The 26807-nt window shown below is 37.0% G+C and overlaps 1 protein-coding gene across 29 annotated transcripts in view; it reads right to left on the bottom strand.

Annotated features, from left to right (window-relative positions):
- The window catches only part of NRXN1 (neurexin 1), a 679845-nt gene that overhangs the window by 377494 nt on the left and 275544 nt on the right, over positions 1 to 26807 (bottom strand). For 20 of the 29 annotated variants that reach the window (XM_071422858.1, XM_071422867.1, XM_071423014.1 and 17 more), the window contains 3 exons: positions 18738 to 19121; positions 10965 to 11168; positions 8690 to 8716 (listed from right to left, as the gene is read on the bottom strand). In XM_071422858.1, coding sequence (XP_071278959.1) covers positions 8690 to 8716; positions 10965 to 11168; positions 18738 to 19121 — 615 coding nt within the window. The remainder of the gene's footprint in view (positions 1 to 8689; positions 8717 to 10964; positions 11169 to 18737; positions 19122 to 26807) is intronic. The other 9 variants (XM_071422913.1, XM_071422989.1, XM_071423079.1 and 6 more) reach the window with 1 other exon arrangement.

Here is a 26807-nt window from a genome sequence, read left to right as displayed (position 1 = left end):
ATTCCACCTACCACTTAACCAGTCATTCAGCATTTTGGAGCCCCTCAGAAAATCCTCAAGCACAGCATTTCATTTGATTTTCTTAAATAATCTCCTTGCATTTTCCAATAATATCACCTCAGCGTTCATCTTCAATCACTCATGAATATGATAGCAGAAATTCCTGTGAGAGCAGGTGGGAGCAGAGCTTTGCTGTGGAATGACTGCCATGGCAGCCCAGGTCACTAATATGAATGACATTACATTAACTTTTATATATTCTTCTCCAGAAGAAAATATTATTCAATTCCTTTGCTATTACTGATTAGAACAGGAGTCCTTATTATCCCTGCAAGATTTGTCTGTAACACCCACTTTCTGTCATGGATAAAAAAATTGTGAGGATAATTTAAATCACCAGTCCTGAAATGTGATTAAGTCATCTTGCTTCTCAAAAGCTAAAGGAAGAAAACATAAAAGTAAAATAAGAGAAATTTAGAACCTGCTATACATGAAAAACTTACTTTCAAGTGCTTCTTCCCATTAAAATATTTAAAAGGCCTAGTCTACTTCTTTTGAAAAGCCCTTTTATGAAAGATTTGCCAGGACCAGTATGAGCTAGACACACATAGCTCCCTTGCATATAAATCAGGATTTATTAATTCAAGACAGCCTATTCTTACAGATCCAGCACATCCTGGAGGCTGCTTTGTCCCTGTTGGTAACATGAGAGGCTCCATGCTTGCAGCAATCTCTGCTTTCCTACCCTCCAAGAGCCCTCTTGTCATGTTTAGTGTTTTAGAGGATCTCCCACTCCCCTTTCAGAGATCAGAGGGAACAACTTCAGCCCAATTCAGGCTGTTCCCTTGGGCTTTGCTTGTGAAACTTTGGCAGCATTCCAGACCTCAGAGCCCATTGAAGCATAACCACACCGTGGCCCTGACTCAGATAGCCCCACATATCCCCCAAACTGACAACTATCTACATATGGCATGGCAAAAATTAAAGTATACTCTGAAATATCACAAATGGAAAGTCTATTCTCAGTAATCTTAAAGGAGTTTATGAAAAAAATTCAAGTGGGAGTGCTAAAAAAGTCTTTACTTGAATGTTAAACTAATGATTTTTCACCACCAATTAGGGCAAGTAATTTTCAAATTTACATAAATAGCCTTCTGTTTAAGCTTTTACTGTTGCCATTGCACAGCACACCACTGTGCCTTGAGAAAGCCACAGTTATGTTATTCTTGTATATTTGATTAGTGAGGGCCCTGTTAAACCAGCTTTAGCTTTAAAATACCATGAGTAGAATGTGTGACTTAAAAAGACAAAAGTAATATGGGTGAAGAGGTGAAAAGACAGGAAAGAAGCACACACACAAACAAACATCTGTTTTCCAGTAAGAGAACTTGAAATCATAGTTTACTGACAGCCTGCCAGGAGACTAATGGCAATTTGCTCCTCTGTTGGCTAAGGAAGAACAAACATAGATGAAATTTTATATGGAACAAGTAGAATGCAGCACATAAATAAATTTTATTGCTGTCCTTCATCTAGGCTGAAAGCACTGATAGAGCAAAGCCCTCAGTCTCCAGCAGCCAACCCTGAAAGCCTTGTCAGGGAGAAAGCAAATATCATAGACCCTTAAATGGTCAGCCACTATATATAAAGATTTTATTTTCAATTTAATGAAGGTTTGAGCTTTTTTGCTCTTAATGTGATTGTCTTCCATGCACCAGCTAAGCAGATTCAGGCAGGGGCCTTACCACTGGCTTTGAAAAGTTATATGTGCAAGACTCTTTTAGATTTCTTCATAATCAGCTTGTTGATTCAAGTTTTCTTATTCTCTTTATTAGTTCAAGATTTCTTAACAACTAAAACTGGATAAGGAAGGGGCAAAAATGAAAGCTTTTTAGATAACTTGAGCATTTCCCTGCAAAATACCTCTGCAAACTAAAACATAGGCTTGAGATGAGAAATCAGTATATCCTAAGTCTGATTTTCTCAGTCACTCCCTAAGTGAGAGAACTCATTCTTGGAAGCCCAATGTGCCTTCATTGTTTCCTTCTCAGAGTGCTCCCTCAAGCCAAACCATATCCATGTTAAATTTCTCAAAAAGCCACAAAATAAAATGGATTTCAGACCTTTATTATCTTATGTGAATGGCCCAAAAGCACAGCATCCCCCCTTTGCTGCCACCTCCTAATACATATCCTCTTTGTGAGGCTCAATGGTTTTTCCTCATGATGAAACTCCCTAAAATTTCCTAGGTTCAACATCCAGCTTGTTTGATAAACCTAATTCAGAAGAGAATAATTGTGATGTACATAACTGAGGGTGCACAAGTTTACCCAGAAACCTTTCCCAGCATTTCCCTTCAGCCATCTGAAATATCACTTCTTTGTTATAGATTAAGCATTCCACATCTCAAGAAGTGATGTCTCTGCCTTTCTGTACATAACATGTACTTTTCCAGGATGTTGGTGCTTAGATGTAGGCCAGATGAATTCATTTTGGGATAGCATAAATCTGTGTTGCTGAAAAAAGCAATGCACTCTTTCTACTAGAAGTTGCTTTTCTACTGTCCCTACAACATCCTGCCTCCCCCTCTTCCTGTTTTATTCTACAACAGGTGTCAGAAAACTGCACCAAGTCAAAATTAGCAATTTTCTTAATGGATCATTTTAGTCAAATTCATCACATAGACACTTGAACCCTTTGTGCTGGCAGAAAAGCAATGGACCATGTAAGAGCAGGACCAGCAGACATGAAGACAATTAGAAGAACACCATTTTTAAGCAAATGACAGGGTTTTTTTAGAGATAGATATTCTGCAACACAAAAACCAAAGAATGGTATGCAATCTTTTGAAAAATGACCAGAAGTGGCCCCGCTGGTTCACTTTACTCTCCTACCATTCAAGAGACAGCCACTACTTTTCTCCAGAGCAGGTGGGCAAGCAGACTGCAGGAAGAGGGGAATGGCTTTGCAGTCACTGCCCCAGTGAGCCAATTAATGTGTTGGGCTCCCAGGGTACAACCTGTGCAGCACCACTTCTTTCCACTCTGCATTTAACAGAGAAAGAAATTAGAGGCATCTCTCATAACTGGCTGCTGTGGCTGTACAGAATAAATGATGTGCTATCCCTTAATGACTTCAGCCCATACAGGCAAGCTCTTTTCCTCCCAAACCTGAGCTTTCTTCCCAAGCTGAGATGCTTTCAACCTTTGTTCCAAACACAGAGACTGGAACAAGACAGGATGGTCTCAGCCCAGCTTCTGGACTGAGGGCTGCAGTGAGAGTCTCTGAGTAAAGCAGCAGTTGTCCCCATTTTTGCCAAGCTATCTATTAGCAACTAGGAGATTGCAATCAGAATTTGACTGAATAGGACCAGGTATGTTTTCAGATTTGTTGCCTAGCAGCAGATTCTGTTTTTCAGGAAATTATATGAAAAGGGGCCTTTAAACTGTTATTGCTGAATGAGTAGGAATCCAGTGACTTCCTATTCTAAATCTGCAAAGTATAGGCAGAGTTTTAAAAGAATTATTTATAATTATTTCAAACTTTGTGCTGCAAATAGAGGAAAGTTCCTGACTGAACTTGCAGAGAAAGTACCCTGCTGCTTTGCTGCATGTCCTCTATGGTAAAACTCTTTTACATATTTTTGCCAGGCTGTCAGCCACACTTAATGAGGGAAAGATCAAAACTCATGCAATCCAAAAGCACTCTGCAAGAAAACAGGCCAAGTACAAAATCTTACATTTTGGGTGGAGCTACAAAATGGAATCATTTTAATGATTTTCTACTGCCAACAACAGCAAAAATAAGAGCAAGTAATATATTCCAATAATTCTTTTTACCATAGTAGGAAGTTAATACATGGGAATGTAATAATGATTTGCTTATCACAGGAGATTTAAGAATATCCCTAAGAGCACAGCTGAAGATGTGCAATAAACAAGATTACTTTTTTTTTTATTGAAAGATTTTGTAATAAAATGCAGTTTTACAGGCAGTAGTTCAAAACAATGTACAGTCTTCATGTAAGATTTTCTGCTGCTTAAAATTCATGTGCACATTGAAAATACAATGTAATTGAACACCAATGCTGGTTCTTTAATAGATACAATTCTCTTCTTATTTACCAATAATCTGACAAAGCTCCTTGTCATACCCTGGATTTGTAGGATACTTTGACAAGAAAGAAATGCTTCAGTAACAGATATTTCCAAATAAAATAACTTTATCATCTGTAATGTGCACATCTGCAGAACAGGAAATTTTAAAAGGATGAGCATACAAAACAAGGAAAAAAGATTAAAGGCTACAGAGAAGATCAGAGAACTGAAATGGCATGAGAAAATAAAATGAGAGGAACAGTAAATTATATGGAGAATGGATGAATAACTAGATAGACACAAGAACAAGGGGTGCATGTAAATACAACCACTGAAGGGGCACTTTGCTGGAAGAACAAACATCAAACTTTCCAAGCCCAGGAAACTCTTCCTAATTTACAGAGGTAGACAACAAGCTTGCAAACCTGGTTCGCTCATTCCCTGGGGAATTGTATATACATTTACTACCACAGGACTCTGCTCCCTGACATCCTGCAATTCATAATCATTTCTCCTGACAGTCCTGCATTTGAGTATAACTGACTTCAGTGCCACTGCTCTGTGAGTTATTGCCTACAGAAGCAAACCTGTGTACTGGAAAACTGACCTAAATCTCCCCTGCACTGTGTGCCACAAGCTGAGCAATCTTTCACACAACCATTCAAAAACGTGTCCTCTATTTTTTCATACTGAACAAAAGTATCAGACTGGGAAATGAGAGCCAGCTATTTACTAATTAACACTATTAGTGGTATAATGTATCAGTTAATTTAAAAAACCCTACAGTCCTACTTGGCTAACTCATATAAAAATATAGAAAATTTGTTTCCAGAAATGATAGCAATAAAATAATAATAATAATAATAATAAAGCACTCACAGCCCAAAAGATGAAATAATGTCTAAGACTGCAGACATTTGTGACAAAAACATATAGAATATTAAAACCAGCAGCCTTTATAGCTACCTGGATTTTTCCAGATACTAATATTTTGGAATCATTAAAACTGAAAAAAAAAAAGAAAAGGAATTTAATTTAAGTCACAATCCTATCCTTTAAGGTTACAGCAGTGAAAAATATGAAATTTTAGCACATCTCTTTTAGTTCAAAAATCATTTAGAAAATGTTACTGAAATGCAATGGAAATTTTATTGGGATTAAGTTCTGTCTCTAAGAAATACTAGGGAAAAATCCCATTCAGTTTAATAGGATTCACAGCTATTTATAATTTATGCTTGATAGTTTGCAATTAAAGGGTAAGAATTAGTTCCTTCGTTGAAAAGAAGAAACATTTTGGGGTATATATATAGATATATATATATATAAAATTTATTCTTAGGCAGTTTTTAAGGATCAGTTTATCAATTCTGCGTGTAATGTAGAAGACCTCTACAGCTATTTACTTATTTTTTACAGAACGATTAATGCCAAAAATGCTGTTACATTCATATTATTTAAAACAACAGAGTTCACTGCAGTCTCATTTTTAAATGAGGTCCTCACCCCTATGAGCACTAATATGGAAACCACAGCAGCTATTTCTATTCATCAAATAAGTTGTTCCCTTTCTCCTGGTGTCAGCCCCAGCACTGACCTACATGTACCTGCAATTTGAAAGGACCATTTAATTCACTGCCTAACAGACAATTTAATTTCACAAACTTGTAGCCCTGAAGAACACAATGAGGTTGTTTAAGGATGTACAAACCAAACATTTCAGCAATGGTATTTTCTGATTGGCATGAGGCAGAATTTCTAGTGATGTATGATTTTATGGGCATACCAGTCTTCTAACCCAGCACAAAATATTTAGCATGTCACATATTGTTGATGAAACACAAGTTCAGTAGTGATCTGATATCTGATGACCATTTTAAATTTTTTAAAATGTTCTGTCCTCCAAACAAGGAAGACTCCAAAATGCCATCTGTTCTGCAAGGACATCAGCTAAAGGTGAAGGGATGACCATGTGTAGAAAAAGTTGCTGCCATAATCTTAGCTCTGTCAGCCAACACTTATTCATTTGATCTGCAGTGAGCAGAAGACAGGCTTCAGGAGAAAGTGAGAGGAGGAAGAGGTGCAGTATTTCATTCCCTGGGTTTAGAGTTCACAGCAGGAGAAGGTGCTTACATTCACATTTTCTTTTTTCTTCTCTCAAGCTTGTTGATGTTCAGCTTAAGTTTTTGGATTTTTTTTTAATTGTCTCTCCAAATTCAAACCAGATACCTTCATCCTGACCTTACCTCTGTTACTAGGCTAGTTATAACATAGAACTCTCAGTCCCAACACTGAGGTTATAGTATCAGGACTAATTTCTAAGTAACAGAAATAGGAAATGGGAAAAAAATGATTTTTCAAACATGAAAACCAGATTTACTATTAACCTAAAATAGGAATGGTATATATCCAGCTCTCAGCAGAAAGAAGTGAAGCACTCAACTATCACAGTGTTTAGCAACTCAATACTCCAATTCTGGATGCTGTAGCTTTGAAACAAATTGTGTCCCACTAAACCCCATTATATTTTCTAATAAGCATTGTTAAGGACTGCTTAGAGCAATAATTCTCCATAATCTAGAAATTAGGATATAGAAATTGCTCACGAAACATCTGGTTGCTGAAAAACTCCAGTGCAGACAAGAAAGCATTGTAGTACTTACCATACTGAAAGCTCACAAAACCCTGCTGAGTACACACAAGCACCACAGGGAGATGGAACTAATCACCCAAGTTCATTTCTAACAACCAAACCACTATAAACAAACTGTAAAGAAAAATAACTTATGAGTATTTTATACCAAGGATATTATGTGGAGAGGTTATGTTGCTTCTGAATGAGACCAAGAACTTATAAGTGTTAATCCAATCCAGTAGATACATTGCTCCTCTTTGCAATCCTCTAATTGGAGGCTTATTTGTGTTTGCAGATTCTCTTTTGATCCAAACCTTGCTCAAAAATGAAACCTAGAAACCATTTAAATTTATCTTTGACACATCATTTAATCAAAAAGAGATTAAAAAATGAAAATACCAGTTATATTGTGGCTTCATTTCTGGGTGGTTTCCTTATGTTAGTAACTCTATTTTCAGATGAATTTTCTGATTTTATTAAGAAAGTTAAGAAAAAAACCAATATTGCTTTTACTAGGAAAAAAAAGGTATTTAACAAAGGCAAACACTGTCATTACAGTTCTGCCCAAAAAGCTGCTTATCTTACACTTCTTTTTTTTCTAATTGAGATTTCATTAGTAGAAAACAATAGTGTTCTGTGACAGAAGAAAATGCTTCTGAGATTTTTCATGATTTTATATATTTTAGCAAGTGAGAATTTTTTACTTTCTTATTATTTCCTTTTTAATATGAGGACAATATTTTTATGCCTTGGTGATTACATTTATTTAATAAATAAAGCATTAAAGCATTTCCTTTATTGTATTGAAGTCTCTCTGAATTTAAGAACAGGTTAAATTAAACACTTGCCTCAGGAAATTTTTCTGCTTTTTTAATACCAATGCTGTATTTTTGTCTTGTAAAAATTATTAATTGAAAAGTCTATTAACAAATGACACATTCAGAATAAGTTCAGATCCTTGTTTTTCTTTATGGGTTATAAAACTATTAAGGAATGTTATGTTAATATATTTTAACTCTTACCAACTACAAATTAAACCTGTGCAGTTTGTTGTTTAGTATTTTTTTTTCTATTTTCACAAAGCCAGTCCTCTGGCCTGCAAAACCTGTTAGGAAGGGAAAGAGAAAAACAACCCAAAACTCAAATCTACCATACTTACTATCAATAATTTTGTTGACACCATTCAGGAATTCCATAGACTCAAAATAAAATCACAGTCCTTTTTCTCCTTTCAGAATATAGCCTCTTAATCCAAATAATATCAGAGAAGTTAAAATTTAGTCCATTCATCTGGCAAATGTTTCCCTCTGTTTCATAAACATGCATATCACAGAGAAAAATTGTTCAATTCAAGGATTTTTAACATAATTAGAGTGTAAAAAATCATCATAGAAATACTCAGACTTAATAATGCCCTTATTGCAATGTATCACATTTCCATAAATCAAAGATTTAGCAAAACCAAATTGTGCTATAACCAGCTGGTAAATACAGGTAATTGTCTAGGGGGATTGTAAAATAGAAATTTTTGTAGTAAAAGCTATTATGTTCCAACAATCTAATGACAAGTTGAAGGCAAAATGTCAGGAAAATTAGGAGGAAGGCATGGGGAAAAAGTGTAACAGCTTATCAGAAATGCTGGTTCAAAAATTCTATGGCTACTGTAAATATAAAATATCCTATTCAGAATAACACAGTGCTACAGGCTCCATTTCCTCTAGGCTTGTTTACAACCTGTAGAATGCTTCCTTTTTAATATTCTAGTTAATGTTGTGTCCTATGGGAAGGACAAAAAACAAGTGCTAAAGTATATGATGACTTTTTACACAATGATAATTAATCATCACATTTCATTAATAAATCATCAAATGCTTGCAAGCTGTCCACAATCTTTGTCATTCTAGTTTGCATATTTTACAATGGTGGAATAACATTTTAAAAAGTTTGAATAGGCACTTACTGGAATTACAGTTAATCCTGATACAGTCTAGATGGGGAAGAATAGATGAAAAATGAAAATTTATCCTTCAAGGTAATAGCTGCAGACATCCAATAAAATCACAGTCCACCCTTCCGGGGACAGACACATGCAAATATGGCCACTCCATATCATCAGTCTTTACGTGGTGTTATAACCCAGATATACTGCGAGAAATCTTTACCAATAGAAACGACAAATAGGGTAAAAATGGCCAATTTCAAACAAAGCTACATGGTGACAAATCTAAGTGAAAAGTCAGGATTAAAAGTCAAAGATGCTTAACTGAGGCAGGCTGCAACTTTCTCCCCATCTGTGAAAGAACAGGTAATTTGTCTCAGTGCAATTAGAAAGTGCTCCGTCACAATGGGTCATAGAGCAGGCCAGGCCACAATCAGACACCTTGGACAACTTGTGGATAGTATAACCTCAAAGGCTCATCTTCACAAGCTAAGGATTGGCACACAGAGCTCATCACCCAGGCCCAGAGATAAGGGGTTGTGGGTTTACATGTCCTTAACCTCTAGATTTTAGATATGAGCAGTAACTACTTTAAAGTTATATTAGTATAGAGAAAAAAAATCACATATTTATAAACACTCATTAGAGAAGGAAGAGAATCCTTTTCTATTTTAAGATTATTTTCTTGCCTGACTAAAAAAAATAAAAATAAATAAATAACAAAGAGAAAGGGAAAAAAAGGGGGTGTTGGAGAAAGAAACAATATTATTAGGGCATGGGTTTATTTACTTTTTCTTGACTTTCATGAACTATAGAAGTAGGCAGAGGGTGGTGTTTGGTGTTTTGTACATCAAGTGATTAACCTGATTTGTGCATGATCCTCTCCTGGGCTACCTACATTCATTAATTATTAAAAAAAAAAAAAAAAAACAAACCAAAAAAAAAACCAAAAAGAAAACCAAACCCCAAACCCTACACCATACTACTTGGTTTGTATGGCTACTCCTGGTTTACACCTTTGAGGAACATGTATACCATCAAACCTAGATTTTGTTTCCATATAGCTGAGTTTGTCATGTGTCGTCAACCGCATCAGAAAAGTGGTTGCAAACAGCCAAGGAGCAGCACCTGCACACCCCCTTTACAGAAAGCACTCAGAGCCTCCCACCCTGGCCTCCCTGCAGGAGGGGACAGGCAGGGAAGGGTCATCACAACACCCTTTGCTCCTCCTCCTCCCTCCTAAACACCAGGGCAGCGTTTCTGTGAGCGACCTTTGGATGAAGTGGAGGATCCAGTGGTTATTTTCTTACCCCTCACTCCCCACCGGTGCTTTCTAAATCTGTGACTAAAGCAAAAAAACCCACTTCATTCCCTTTAAAAATAGGAATGAATATTTTTTATTCCCTGAATGGGAATAGCTTCATGGGATGGGCATTTTCCTCCTGTTCTGTTTCAGATCCTGACTTGGACTTATGCCACTTAATCATGGAAGAAGCACTTTTATTTTATTTCTTTACTTACTATTTTTTTTAAACTAGAGAGAATCATAACCTGACATTTTGTCCATCATATTTTAAACAAGGAAACCAATTTTTCTTTTTTTTTTTCTTTCTGTAAAAGGGCTTGTGCCTCCTGTGTTCACAAGGCTGTTTGCTGAGGGCCGCAGTCTTTGGGCATTGAAGGGTTGTGTTATCGTTCGATACTACAAAAATACCACTACAGAATTGTTTAAAAAAGAGGAGATGGATTTAATATAGATTTGACACCTAAAAAAAGGAGACCAAGGAATCAATCAGTGGGAATATCTAACTGCAACATTTTCAGTGTTAAAACCAGAAAGTCTTTGATATATTTGCATGTCATCAATTAATTGGTGGAGATAAAACTGAGCTGACCTATATATATATGTTGTTTCTTCTTGCAGATTGAAATTGTGAAATTACCATTCCAAAGAAATTGAGGAGGGAGACCAATCTTCCACAATCAAAAAAACCCAATTTAACCAAAAATTACCACTGATTAACTTGTCCTCTTTTTTTAGAATACACAACAGTACAAAAATATTGTGATGGGTAATGTTAAGACTAAATAAAGAATACAAAAACACAAAAGAAAAAAAAAAAATTGTAACAATGGCCGTGTATTTGTGTACATATGCAAATGCCACATTGATGTGTGCTTATATACCATCTCAGTTTACTTTTAATGTTAAAACAGGCTGTTTCATAAATGTTTGCAAGCAAAAAGAAAAAAAATGTAAAGAAAATGTTAATTTCTTGGAGGAAGAGGTTGTTACCTAGGTTGACCGTTAGCTTAACTCGTCCTGCATCCAGCTCTAACCGAAGGGTATCTGCAGATTCCCTGGAAGTCGTGGCCATTAAAATGCCATAAGCTCTCTGGGACCTGAACCTTAAAGAAACATCTTCGGCCTCTGTGTGCATCACCACAGGAAGCTGGATTTTCATAAACATACTTCCATCATAGCTTAAAATTGTTGCCTCTGGAAACACAAAAGAAAAAAACAGTTGTTAAAGAGTTATGATCTGTTTACTGAAACTCCTTAAAGGTAAAATAGTAAATGTATATTCAGACAGCATGAAACAAAATAACTATGTATTACTTTTCATTATTATTACTGGGAGACACAAGGGAAGTCAGGTTTGGTGTTTTTGTTAATGTTTGTTTTGATTTGTTTTGCTTTTAAGTGGCATATCTTGATGCTTTTTAAACAAACAAAATTGTTCTTTAATGACCCTGCCAGTCACATGTGCACCTTCAACATGATCAGTAAAATCACCTGTAAGGCAATTCTTGAAAGACCAGGCCTGTACTGCTCAAAATAGGTCAAATCAGCAAAAGATATTCAATTAACCTTAGCAACATAACAAAAGCCCATGCCTGACTGTCATTCTCCTTAGAATGCTTAATGTATAAAACCATTAACATTGCTACAGTATAAAACCATTGACATTGCTACAACCATGGATTGCAATTGTCATATAGTGAGCAAATATCTTCCTGAAACCCATGACTGTCCCCAGCACTGTTTGGATGGGGCATAGGTTGTTCCATGACTACAAAATCCATGGTATGAACTCAAAAATGATTATATGAAGCCTCAGCAAGAGGATTGAGAGTGGAATTGGCATATTGAGGGTAACGTCTTAAAACCCCCAAGACAAGGGAAGAACTGTCACTTTCAGACATTCCAGGAAACCCTCCTGGCCAGAGGCTCTGGCACAGAGCAGTCACAGTCTGTTAGACCCCAGAGCAACTAGTCACAAGCTTTCTTTTTCCAGCTTCCAGGCTGGTAACGAGAAAGGTAGCAAAGAGACAGCATTTCTGCTCACAGGGAGCCACTGCAGTTCCTAGAAAGCAAAGGAAACATTTCTGAAATGTATTAGTTGAGTCCTTTTTGGCAGGACAATCAAATGTTGTGGGCAGAGAACACCTATGGGAAGCTTCTCTATGCTTCAATTTGCTTCGGTGTGATGGAGGCACTTATCTGAAAGTTTATGGTGACTAATACTACTGATACTATGATAAAGTAAATATCACAACTGTGTTTGCCAAAGGGGTTCCCAGAGCATATCTTGTATGCTGCTAAGGGCAGATAAGCTCTTCAAGACTTCCAGCCTACACGATCCATGGAAGGACAAAACGCTCGACTAATTCTGTGAGAGGCAAAAGTGATAGATGAGATTTTCCCTAAAACAATCAGAAAATGGCTTGGGTTGGGAGAACCTTAAAGATCATCCAGTTCCACCCATGTCCCCTGCCATGGGCAGGGACACTTCCCACTAGACCAGGTTGCTCCAAGCCCTGTCCAACCTGGCCTTAAACACTTCCAGGGGTGGGACATCTGCAGCAACCTTCTCCTGTGTAAAGAATTTTAAATTCCCCCAATACAAATTTGGAGAAAATAGTCTGATGTTGGGGAAAAAAATGGTTACTGAGACTGCTGTGAAAGTCCCTAGATGTCAGAGGTTATAAGAATGCATTTACAGGTTTGATGATTTCTGACTATGCAGGTAATCATGTTTTCACCACATTTTAAATCTTAAATTGTTCAGTGAACTAGATTAAATACTTGCAACAATTTGAAAAGTGATTTCAAGTCAAAGAGTTTTCAGTGGAAGGTGATTTGCTTTTTGATAGTTTGGGGTTTTTATTTGTTAGTTTGGGAGGGTTGGGTTTTTGTGGGTTTCCTTGATGGTTATTAGTTTTTTGGGGGAAGTCATGAAGAAGGGTTTTTTATTCCTTCCTATATCTAGCTGTCTAGTCTCTGCATAAAAATCTCCCAAGATTTTTTATCAAGGTAAACATAATTCAGGTAAAGAATTCCAGGAAAAAAACCCTAAAGTTCCATATTAACATAGCAGAAAATAAAAGATATTTTGAATTTTCTATAAAAATAGTCCCCATTAATAGTACTCAGGGTTTTCATATACAGAGCAAACCCAACATTCACCAATTCTAGAGTTCTGTTGCTAACAAATTATCTTAGGAGAATGCAAAAAAGAGAGCTGTCAGAATCAGCACTGCTACTTTTTGCCAACTTTCCTTCAATTATTCGAGTTGGGTTTTTTTGAAAATTGCAGAAAAAGGAGAGAAGGATCTTAATTGGAGACTTATTTTAATTGGAGATGGCCTGTGAGTAACACCATGGTGAGCAGACCAATTGTGATTAGATACTTAATCCTCCTAAGACATACTGTGCCAGCATTTTGGGAACAGATGTTCCAAGAACAGACCAAAGATGCTGAAGAGAAGATCAAATAACTTAAAAGCTCTGGGCAATGAGGAAGCCCCCTCATGTCAACTAGCTCCTTTTAATATGTCAATATGCCCTTTGCAAGGCACAGGCTTTCTAAATATGAAAGTATATTGGGGAAGGGAAAAAGGGAAAAAAAAACCAAACCAAAAAAACCCCACAAAACCCTCTCCAAACTACCAAAAAAAAACCAAAAAAAACCACCCAAGCAAAACCAAAGCCAGAAACAAAACAAACCAAAAATGCAAAGGCAAATGGAAAACAACAAAGAAACCAAAAACAAACACAAAACCAAGGCCCAAAAAACCCAAATAACAAACAAAGCAGAACCAAGCACAAAACTGGCAGGAATGGATTGCTAATTTACAAAGTCTGCCAGTAAGAAAGTGACCTGAATGACAAGAGCCACCAGTTACAAAAACCTTGAAGGAACAATTCAGCTAAAAATAGGTATTAATTTTTGCCACTTGTTTTTTTTTTTTTTCCAAGAAGATGTCTCATCTTTACATGAAATCTACACTGCTAAATATTCTCACATAAGTGTTGGCAGAATGTCTTTTTTCTCTTGTTCAGCTTTCTCTAAATTATTAGATCAAAAGGTAATGGACTAAAAGTTTAACTCAGGATGTGATATTAATTTAAAGAAAGAAGGGAAATAGTAATAGCTTCACAACCACTTCACTGCTGGAATCATAGTGCTGAAAAGAAAAAACAGCTGAAAATCCTTATAAAACAATCACTGACAATTTTTTTTATGGTGGCAGCAGATAAGTGCATAGAGTTATTAAGGAATATATAGCATTATATAGAACAGAGATTCATATAAAAATATTTTATACATTCATTCTTTGACAGTTTTATAAACCTGATAATTCAAATTTTTCCTCCTCCTCCTGTGGTAAAAACCAGCCAACCAAAACACACAAATGACCCAAACTCCAAAACAACCCCCACTGAAGGGTTCAGTTACCTTCTAAATTTTTTTTTCTTCAAATTGTTTCTTATTAAAATCTTCATGGCTAGATATTCTTCTTTTCTACATACACACACACCACCTCAATTATCTCTGTATCTAAAGCCAAGGATGCACAGATCAGTACTGACATGAGAGGAGATTCAGGACCTTAATTTCCACTTGAGCTGGAATTACCTAAATTGCTCAAGAGACAGGCACCAACTCTTCTGGAAACTTTCCTGCATCTGCTCCTACCCTCAGAAATGCTGAACTGGTTATTTTTAGAGTGAAGTAGAATCTCCTGAATAGATGCCATTCTTCAACTCACACCTTATTTAAATTAAACTGAAGCAAGTATGGACTAGGCATTTGGATTTCAGGGTTCTTTCTCATAAGATTTGGAGTGAAGTTGGAATTGTTTTAAAAGCATGATTCTTGGCGAGCACCAGTTAAATGCCTATTGCACATAATTTAAGAAATAAAACAGGACTGTGTTTCCTCTGGACCCCTCGATGTCCCAAAGAAAGAATTATTAATTTTTTCCCACTTTTTCAGTTTCAGTGTGTCTGCAATAATTTGAGGACTGTATTGCATCCCACAGAGCCATTTTTAAAGCATGAAATCACCCTCTGTGTCTGCTGTCACTAAAATCCCACACAAACTTTGCCCAGAAATGGCAGACTATACAGTCCAGAGTCATACCAGGATATGCATGAGCAATCTGGATCATCAATAACCAAATATTCAAGTTTGCTCTCTGATCCTGTTTTATTTACCAGTACAAGTAGAGCAACAACATTGTGCTCTGAAAATGCTCCTTATATGATTTTACTCCTAGAAATTGTGCGAGCATTCAAATATATTGGCTGCTACTGACTCAGATTTGACGTATTTGTTCTCTTCCCAGGTGTTTTGTGTTTTCTACATGGCATCTTCTTCAGTCCACCAGAGCAACAAAGCTGCAGCCATGGAGATTTATAGGGAATATTTCCATCAATTTGATAGAAATAATTCTCTGTATGTGAATTCCTACACTGGTATTATTTCAGGACTGAGTCACACTAAGTTTATCACAACTTTAACACACAGGACCAATCAGTTTAAGACAGTGATGGTATCAGTATAATATTTAGAACACCTGATTCTTCATACCATCTATCCTTATACCACCTCTATTATTAATAATTTAAAATTTTAAACTATCCAGGTATAACACAAGGAATGAGAGGTACATTTATTTAATGTGTATATGTGTATGTAGGGGGTCTGTGCACGCACAATATGGACATCTACACACACTCTACTTTAAATACATTTTCTCTTCAGAAATGTCACTTTCATAAACCTTTGTTTGCATGTTTACTTTTCCTTATCCCTGTTTGATGATTTTACTATTGTTTCTGGCTATCCAGTCAAAAGAATGCACCTGTAAAAGGCTTTGCCAAGAGGCAGTCACTCACTCAGTGACCCACAAAGTAAGAGAGGACACCAAATTACATTGCTGTGACATCTGTCCATGCATGTGCTAGAGTTTTCATTATCTACTAAAGCCAATCTACAGGTCATTCTGATGTTTAACCTTACTCAAATTCAAGAATAAAATCAACTATAATTTGCAACAGGATAAAATAGATGTGGATATAAATATATGTGTGTATATATGCATATAATTTTAAGTATACACAAATTAAAATAGACCACAGTGGTGTCTCAGGGGTTTTGTGCACGAATGAGCTAAAATTATTTCAGGTTCTGTATCGTACACTAAAGGATGTTAGCACTCCTGTTTCAGGTGATTATTAAAAATAAAATTAAGTGGCAATAAAAAGTAATTCCACACCTTTTTTTTTTTTTTTACTTAAGACACCTTAATTACTTAATGCTAAATATTCTAATTGCTTAATCTCCAGTATTTTATTCTAAAGCTTGATTTTCTTTGTGAATCTGTATTGTTTGCTGAAATTAGTGCATGCCCCTTTTATTTAAATTAGTTTGAACAATTGTAAATGTGCTGCTTATATCACCAAACACAAAAGTTTATCAGTTCCTACACACGGGTAGCAGTTATAACAACGTTGTGGAGTAGGATGCCAACACGATGCTTTCAGAATCCCAAAAGCTATAATCTTATTAATGCATGACCACTTGGGATATGAATATTACTGAGAAGACATCTCCTTTCAGTGCAGTTCCCTCTGGAGAGGGAAACCCAAGAGCAGGAAATGATCTCACAGTGCTCAAGTGCCACATATATTTCTGTTGGACAAGAACCAAATGTTCTTGTGGAGGAGCCAACACCACCATTCCAGTACCACCATTCCCACCAGGGGAATGCACCGGGAAAATGAAGCCTTAAGCTAGACAATGCCTGAAAATAAGGCATGGGAAATAAAAGTCAAAGGTTTCTTTATAAGACATCACCACCTGTCCAATATGAGTATGGGAATTGCCGTGATGATGCCTGCTTTCAGTTCTTTGCAGATCTGCGAGTGTTTATGTCTCTGAGGCACATGTTTCCTGGCTTTTCCGTGGAAATAAAAAGCAAACCCGTTTTTGGCTGGAGCTGCTGTGCAATAGGAGCGTTTGGCCACAGGGTGGTACACCAGCCATGTTTAACCGAGGGCTGCGGGGATGCATCAGCAGCTCCCTGATCCCTCTGCCGGCCCCGCTCCGCCGGGAACAGCAGCCGGGAGAGCTCAGCGCAGCTGGCCATGAGCCAAAGGCATCCACAGCCAGAACAGAACACAGAGAAACCCCACCGAAGAGTCTGAGAATGTACCTGCAAATGATGATGATAATATGGATGTGCGTGTTGTACGGAGGTAGCCGTACCACGTGCACGCACATCTCTACTGACGTACAACTTAAAACGTTCACTGAGGGCTTTACTTCTCAATTTGTGATGAAACATTTTTTGTCCCATCTGACAAACTTGAAAAATTAATCCAACTAGATGGAAAGAACTTACATTTTCAGTCAATAAACTTAAGGTTTAGATTTCAGGTTGAAGACAAATCTGAAGAAAATGCGGTGTCAACTGTGAGATGAAAAAATACAACTCCTGGCATTGAAACACTTTCTATTCCAATAAGAATAAAAAAATATAAAATATTAAATACATTTATTTTTATAGTTTACCTACTTAAATATTTTTCATTAGCACATTTCAATTTTAAATAAATTAAAGGGTTTTCTGTCTATTAACTAACCTCAACATCTGCCTTCCTTGATACTGTCCACTTTTTCAAATAAATAAAGGGAGTTTGTCAATTTCACCATTACCTTTCTTAGGTAAGAGGAATTCTCAGATTTTTAGGGAACTTCAGACAGTTTCCTTGGGTACTTAGATATTTTAAAAAAAAGATAAGTAAAAAAATATTAATTCCTACTGACTCTTCTGCTTTGACTAATGGGTGAAGTTCTGGCCATGGATTTAAGTGACAGTGTGGAATTCAAAAGTAAATTTAATTATATATGAATATATTGAAATAAATAGACAGAGAACAAGACCTCATTTTGGAACTGGAATGTGACAATTTAGCTGATGCCTTAAGATTTTAGCCTTTATATTTTTCAAATTCTGTGCTGCATTTGTGCATAACTCTAAACTTCATATAAAGTGCTAACTACTCTTCACACTTTGGCCAGACAAAACAATTTCTCTAGGCCTGGAATCCCAGGACACCCTCCAGCCTCTGGCCCTGAAAAGTATAAATAAAAGTGAATTGAGGGGGGTGCAAACTGGGGGGGATATGACTTCATTACCTGAAGCTGCAATTGGAGGATTAACCCCTGATATGTAAATGGACAAAACTTATATCTGTCTGAAAAACTTGTGACCCTTGTCCATCTTGGGTGTAGCCTCTGGGGGGCTTAAACTCTACCCAAGGTGTATTTATTGAAGACCTTTAACATGTACTCACTTTATTCTCTTAGCTTTGGCTATCTTCTGTTCCAGATAGTCACTCCAAGGCATCATAGCAATGCAATAATATTTAAAATTGCTTTCACAAAGCTTTTCAGAGCTCAGCAATGTATGATGAGGCACAAAAGGAGGCATTTTTAGGAGATATTCAGCAGTACTGACTCTGTCATAGCCACCTAATTCTTCTCCGTGCACCTTAGAGTCTCCCCTGAGATCTTTCCTCCAGAATTACTGCTTTGAGTCTAGAGCAGGGCTCCATTTCACATCGAGAGAAATCAAGGATGCTTTCTTTGCCTCAGGAGAGTTAATGATAGTTTACCATTTTTAATCATTGTACAGGATTTTATTTATTTTATGGCTGTGCTTTCTTTTTTAATATGTAAAAGTAGAAGTGCAGTCATGTCACAGAACCTACCTCTTTCGCATGATCTGCCAAGGTACCCCGTGCCAGAGCAATCACACACATATCTGTTCCACCCATCCCTGCACACACCATTGTTTTTACAGGGGTTGCTAAGGCAAGGCTTTGCAGTTTCTCTTGAGCATGAGGGTTTTACTCCAGCTGTGCTTTGAATTTCGGCCATCTGTCGAATATCTTTGCTTTGGCCATCAATAAATAAATCTCGAATGCAGCCGACGTATCCGTAATTGAGGAGTGCTGTCCACACTTCAGTTGGGAAGACCAGGCCTGCTTTATTTTCTGGTAAGCCTCCAAGATACAAGTCATCATCCAAGTCAAGGATTTCACTTTCCCCTGGTGCAGTGTATGGAGTACGTAACGTGTTTACAGATATCGTCCCTGGAAAGACAATTAAATGGGTGATTTTCAGATATTTGATTTTGGTGCTGCTTCTTTTACTCAATCACCTACATGTCACATTAGCTCCTGGCAAACAGCTGTAAGTGAAGCAGAGTTATTTTACTTGTACAGCTATAGAATCATAGATACACTTCAGTATTTCAATTGCAATGTAGTCAGGAAGTTAATGATCTAAAAATCCTTTATGCACAACACTGCATGAGCACAATATGAAAAATCCCAGTCAAAATCCCCTTACCAATCTCCTTGGTACAGGAGGAATGCAGTTCATAGTTATTTTCAGAAACATCCTTTTCATGCAACAACAACAACAAAAATATCTTCACTCCCTCATATATATTTCAAAGTCTTAAGGCCAGGGTTGCATTGATAGTTTGCAAGCTGGGAGGCAAACCTGAGTCTGTGGTATGGGCCCAAAGACACAGTACTTTAAAAAAGACTTTCACCATTTCCAGTGGGCTTTGGATAAGACCTTTTTTCTTTAAATGTAGAAGGAAAATGCTCTCATCAGCTGCCAGGCAGGCAATCATTAGGAAGGAAGTGATGTGGTCCTGGAGGGAAAATCAATGCCTCTGACACTTATCTCCAAATGTGTGCATGTTACAATGAGAGGGAGAGAAGATGTATATAGACCTTCAGGAAACCAGAAATATCTTTTCCATTTTAGTCTAAAAATTTAATTAAAAAAAAAATTGAACCTAAAATAGAGCTCTTTTTATGAAGTGCCTGAACAGAGAAAATTTAATCATCAGCAAAGATCCTTTTTTTGGTGGTACTTTGTTTAAAATAATGAGGTATGCAACACCTACAATTTGAATAAGGAGAAAAATAAATTTAGTACATACAGTCACAGAGCATACTTATGCCAAGCAATTTTAATTTTATTTCTAAGTAAAATTACTTGGCAAAAAACCTTCATGTGTATCTTCACAGAAGTAATTCCTTATCACTCTATGTGGGTACAAAAGCAAACAAAATATAAATTAAAATATTATATAGGTCACAAAATGCTTCCAATGACCAGTCATACCATGGAACACTGTTATCTGCTGGGCATAACATTAAAAGTCTTTTAGTGGTGACAAGACGCTGAAGAATTGCGCTCACCATGATGAATTTAGCACACATATATATATACAAAGGGAACATGATTCACCATCTCCACTGTTAGCCTGAAACTCATTCCAGAAGATAACACTGATTACCAAAAATGCTTCCACTGTGGTAGGAGTTGTGCATAAGAAGAAATTCACACTTTACACAGCATACATACTAAAATGTGAGTTTTAAGCAAACAAAGGCAGGTCAGAAAAAGATCATTCTCTTAGTTGGGTAGAGCCTAAAATTTAGGCTTCTCTTTTAGTAATGGACTCCTGTGGAAGCTATATTTTTTCTGTTCTTTTGTTGGTTCAGTAGGTTAACTTCAACACTGACAGAATTAATATCTAAAGAATTTGGATGGTTAGTAAAAGCTGTCTGGGGCAAAGGTCTCAGGAGGTGCAACTCCCATGTGAGAATTAAGACATGGATTTTAGAAGGGCTGGATACCACAGTCTCCCTACCACCAGAAGAGAACTAGCAAGATAAAACAAAGGCTTGCATAGCATTTTTGCATCTTTATAAGCATGTTGGAAGAGTGAGGATGTGGTCAGTTTTCCCTTTTATGTATTCTAAGAAATGTTTTCTGTGCCAGTTGAATAATCCCATAGATATAAAAGTGAACTTCCAAGAAAGTATGTAAGAAATATGCATGCTGAAACAAGAGACTTTTTCTTCCAAACTTCCATCTGTCTAAAACAGATAAGACATTAGGGCTTGCTAACTCTAAAAATTTGTTGTTGCTCCTCAGCTTCTAGAAGCAGAACTTGGCACTTACATAGAATGCTTGCTATAGGTTTGACCTTAGGCATGCATGCATAAACATTTTGAGGTTTGATTAATCAGCTGAGTCAAACAAGGACACCTGTGAATGACCTGTCAAACCAAGAGGGACTTCTCAAAGAGCATCCTAGGGTATCAGGAAAGGTGGCTAACAGATCTTTTTGTCTCTCAAAAACATTTGAGAGACTGTAAATATAAATTGTACTTGTCCTCACAGTGTTTTTTTACTGCTATTGTTGCTTGCTGCCATCTGTTGATGCACAGGCTAATTTAGGAGCAAACACTCTAAACCCATGTTCAGGCAGCACCCACTTGTGCACCCACACACATTAACTCAGCTGCAGCCTCCAACAGCAAGCTCCAACATGTGAACAGTGCTGCTTTCTGCTGGACAGAAACAGCCATATTTTCAACACATTAACAAAGAATCCCAAAAACTCCTTTCCTATTAAATAATAAAAATCTACTATGTCTTGATTACCTTCAGCTCACAGAAAAAAGATAAATCTCTGCTAGTGTAGCTGCTGCTCTGTGTTCCAAGTGGAAGCTTTGCAAGCACAGAAGGCTTAGGAAGGTGAATGATAGGGGAAACTGGTGACTGTGAATTACAGTAAAGTGATAGACTGAAGCAGGAATTTTTTCTTCTCTGTGTCATAAAGGATTACCCTGAAGAGAGCCTAAGTATTATTTTGAATAGATGTCAACAGCTTCTTAAAGAAATGAACTTTTTACCTTCCCAGGTAAAAGACATGAAACCCCATAAAATACTTTGTGTGAGAAGGCCTCTGAAGCTTTATCTGAAACCTTGAAATCATGGCATTTAATGACTATGGGTAGAAAAACATGACAGGCAAGCACACAGCCATCACTGCTGATGATATCCAAATTACCTTTTATGTATCTCTGACAGACAACACACCCTTCACTCACTAATTGCTTTGTAAACACAGATGAAAAAAGTAAAATCCAAGTAAAATAAGGGAACATAAAGATATTCCAAAATACAGTAAAAATTACAGAGCCTTTTAAGTATCCTACAACCAAATGCAGAGCTCAAGTTCATACAATGTTGGCCTACAGAAAATAAACAATGGCTCCATCAGCACCTTTGGATTCACAGTGCACCCAGAGCTGAGACAGAGGTGGTAGCACATGCTGTTTCATCTTGGTGAGGAGTTTTTTTTTCTTGTTGTGGGTTTTTTTTTGGGTTTTTTTGTGGGTTTTTTTTTTTTTTGTTTGGTTGTTTTTTGGGGGTTTTTTTGTGAGCAAGCAAACGGGGGTGATTTTTATTAATAGTTTTTCTAGTTTACTGCAGGGGTTTGTGTTTGCTTATTTTCCTGTGTTTTGTTGGTGTTTGGGGTTTTGTTTTTTTTTTTTTTAAAGCCTGTTATCTTTCCCGAGGGAAACTTTCCAAGTTCTACTGAGAATGTCTCAAGCTAGACCTCATAACAATGGGGAGGCTGCCACAGAAATTGGGGACTGTGATGCACACCTCCTTTCAAAGACTTCAGTTCTACTTTAATTGCTTTCTACAAAGCAATTAAAAGGAATTGCTTTGATGAATAACCACCATGCTCCAATCCATTCAGTTGTTTTTGCCTATGAATGTGAAGGGACATCACTTTCCATAGAGGAAGAAAGGGAAGCTCAGGGAGCATGCAAATGTCTTGTGAGGCCAGCACAAAAAGGGTTAATAAATTTCCTTGTAGAGATACTAAAATGCCATTCTCAAGACAGAATTGTCAAATTTTACAGGAGGAAAGAATGGGACATGTATCTTGTCCAAAATAACCTAGAGACAACAGATTTTATGAGGTAGCAGCAGATTCAGAAGAGCACTCAAGAGGGAGAGAAAATTAAAACTTGAAATTGTAACAGCTCTGGAGTAAGAACCATCCTTAAACTTCCTTCTTTTCATAACAACACTCAGAACCAGATAAGTAGTGATACCACTTCTTTGAAAAGAGCCATAATACCTTCCAGGAAACAAGCAGCTTCCATTCAAAGTTTTTTAAGACTCAAGGTAGGAAATAATTTTTGTATTTCTATCAGAATAAAAAAGCAATGGAGGAATGCTGACAGCACTTGGTTTGTCCTGTCTGAAAAAAGTAAAAAGCAATGACAAAGACAAGAAGGTGTGGGGTGACTTATTTAGTCTGGGAATACATGATCTAGCTTCAGATTCTAAAAACAAGATTCTGCAGCATTTCACCTGAGAACACAGTGCAACATAACATCCAGAAACTTCTTGCTGTATTTGAAAAGCAGTTTGAAGAAAACTAATGAAGTTATGGTTTTCAGCAAGAATTATTGACTTAAAGGGTAACTCATTATGAGAAGTCCTTCAAAGGATGAGTCAACAATATAAGTCAACAATAACACACATGTGAGCAAAAAGGGAAATATTTTATTGATTACAGAGAAGCCTATTGTGCCACTTGGCTGAGTGTTGGTTAAGTTTTATCTTGGACTCTGAGAAAGATGCAGATCAGCCAAGAAAGTTGCAGATCATTGAAAGAATATTCCTCAAAATGAAGTATAAACACATCCTCCCAAGTATGAAAACTATTAACATCTGTTGAAATAGGAACACATAAATCTGGCTGTTGTTGAAAGGTTAAAAAGATGTGGGAAGTAATATGTAGAAGAGTACATGTGAGAAAAAAAGAACCTGCAACAACACCACGTGTAATAGACATCACAAAGCACTACTTATAGTGAGATGTTGATTATAGTTAAGCTCTAATTACATACTCCAGGGATCATTTCTGGTGTTCAAGCTGAGACTAAATTTAGTTCAAAATTTCAGTGACTCAGCCCTTAAATGCTACCTACCCATGAATAGAGGCTGATACATTGTGCTTTATGCTGCCCTGCACAACTGGAGGTTGACAAGAAGAGTAAGTTTCCTCCCTGAATTCACTATGTAATGGTGGTTTCCAAAGGATGAATGGTGGTTCAGCAAAACAAAATAAATTAAAAATTGCATGATTATCCTTGTATATGGCAAACAGTTTTAAAAAAAAAGAAAGAACTCTTAAGTTTCAGAAAACAGTTATTAAACGTATTCCTACTGTGTTACAAGAAACACTGTGAGCAAAGACCTTTACAGCTGCTTCATGGTTGTTTTTTATTTCGTTTGGGTCTGTGGGTTTTTCCCTAATTCTTTTTTTCTGCAGAGTTTGCAGTACTGTTAACAGCAGAACAGGCAAACATTTCCCTTAGGTATGACTTAATGAGCCTCTCCAATCATATTCATTATCTCAGCAATTTACTTTTGCTTAAAACTGTGTATAAGAAACAAAATCACATCTCTAAATCTCGTCTCTCTCCTGATCAGTTAAATATGAAGATTTTAAGTGCAGCTACTGCAGCTGTTATGATCTCTCTGCTTACCTGGCATGGCCTATTTTAGGGGGTTTTTTTGTGCCTGTGAAAAACATCTGCTTATTAAGAAACATTGAAAAATCAGAGCAAGTTATTAAGTGCAAATACATCTTCTGTGCTAAAAGACAATATAATAGCAGTGATGAGGACTGTGACTGCAGCATGCAGCCCATGGCCAAGACAGGACACATAAGAGGCAGCTATGAAGCTGTGGTCCTTGCCAGAAATTCAGGATGTACAGTTCAGGAATGCTGGGGGGGAACTCAGGACACAGCAGTTGGCAGCACTGCTGCACACCTAGCAAGAAGGATGGACCAGGGGAGAATATCTTATGAATATTTCTCTTTACCTAACCCTTAAATGTTAACTAAATATGGTCTCAGGAACTCTGTCCTACCAATGATCCTTTTTAGGCAAGAAAGCACTCAGAGTAAGTCTTCCAGGAAACAGAATGGGATTCTAGGGTGAAAACAAGAATAACAGGTCAAAGCTTTCAGCAAAAGGAAATGAAAAGGCACCGTATCTTCCCTCTTCCTTCTATCTCTCAAAATCTGAGTGGATTGACAGAATTACTAGTGAATGGGGCCTGGATGATGACAATTTAAAAATGTGTTCACATTCTCCCTCCCTCCTCCACCACAGTCTCAGACAAGCAAAGGCAAACTCAGTAGTTTAGACTGGATGCTCACTGTGACTGAGAGCCTGGAGGAGAGCAAAGAATGAGAAATAAATCTAGTACTTGCTGATCCAGCTAATATGAAAGTCAAGGAAATTAGCAAAGCTCCTTGAGAAATGTCACAATATTCTCCCGTAGGAGAGATCCACTCTGCAATGGATTTGAAGTCTAGGAGCAAAAGGTTGCAAGACACCAAACTTAATTTGAAAAAACAACCATGATTTATTTGAGCTACTTATTCATTAACAGAACAATCTCTTACTTTATGCTTGATAGCTAGGGAAATATACTGTCAATGGCAACAAGAATGTCTCAGAAAAGCAAATTTTTTTTGTATACAAGTTAATTTCATTCAGGTATATAAAAAAATCTGAAGGAGAGCTAGTGAAAAGTAATTATATTCATGTGATTTTTAGTATGTTTGGTCTGAGCTAGAGAAAAGAAACTGAAAAGCATCCTGAAATAGTAAAGTGAATTTTATTCTTTATCGGTAAAAGACACCAACAACGCATAACGTGACCACGAGGTGGAGGGGGATGAGATACTCAGGACAGTGAGGAGGGCACACAGCAAACTCTCTTCCCTGGACTTCAGGAGAGCAGACTCTGGCCTCTTCAAGGCACTACTCAGTGGAGCCCAATGGCAAAGAGCCCTGGAGGGCAGAGGGCCCAAGGATGCTGGCTGGTGTTCAAGGATCACTTTCTACAAGCTCAGACACGACGCCTCCCAACAAGGAGGCAATGGGGCAAAAATGCCAGCAGGCTTCCATGGATGGATGAGGAGCTGCTGAGCAAACCCAGAGCAAAAAAAAAAAGCTTTCAGAAGGTGGAAAAGAGGATGGGTGGTTTTGGTGGAATGTAGTAAAATTGTACAGGGTGATAGGGATCATTTTAGGGAAGTCAGGGCCCATTCAGAATTGAGTGGGCCCCCCAACCCACTATATCACATTTATTGTTACATAAAATCCATATTTTTTACTTTGGCACATGGTCTCATTGTCACCTTAATTCAGGTAGAGGCATCTCTCTAGTAATTTTAATAACCAGATCTTACCATCATTAAGACAAATAAAACATTGCCAGTGTTACTGGCACTTCTCCTCCCATAAGCTACTATTGTATGTATTAGAGTAACAGGAAAATTTTGATTCTATTTCAGATTGCAGTTAAAATTCAATTGCCAATCCATAAGCCTGTATATTTTTTTTCAGTATTCATGGTAATAGTTCAATGTCTCAGAGTTAATAGGTATTATGATTAGTTTTCAACAGTGATGGGGGAGTTGCATAAATTTCACCTATCTTGATCATAGGCAAATCATCAGATGGATTAATTTGATTATTTATAATTCTACTTAAAAAAATAATATGCACTCCTGATCACCAGGCAGGTTTTGCTTCCTGAAATTACTCTAAATGCTTGCTGATGTCCATTAACAGTTTTAAAGAATTAAAGTATGCCCTAAACTCTCTTAATGGCACCTGTGAGTCATGTTTTGTGAAGCAATGAAAGGGCAGAATTTACCTTCAAATGTAAACAATTGCTATGCATTTATTTCATTCCTTTATAGATCTGTTGGCTTTAGATTTAAGAATAAACTTTACTTTCAGCAGTCCCACAGGCATAATTATTACAGGATTTACTGCCTCATATGTATCACTGAAACAGCACTTAAGAAGAAAGTCTGAAATGAAAACTGTAGTATAAATAATATAACTGCTG

This window comes from Agelaius tricolor, unplaced genomic scaffold (genome assembly GCF_023055355.1).
Source record: "Agelaius tricolor isolate 1412-34295 unplaced genomic scaffold, bAgeTri1.0.p SCAF_1, whole genome shotgun sequence".
Taxonomy (NCBI): Eukaryota; Metazoa; Chordata; class Aves; order Passeriformes; family Icteridae; genus Agelaius; species Agelaius tricolor.
This window is presented reverse-complemented; position numbering and strand designations above follow the sequence as displayed.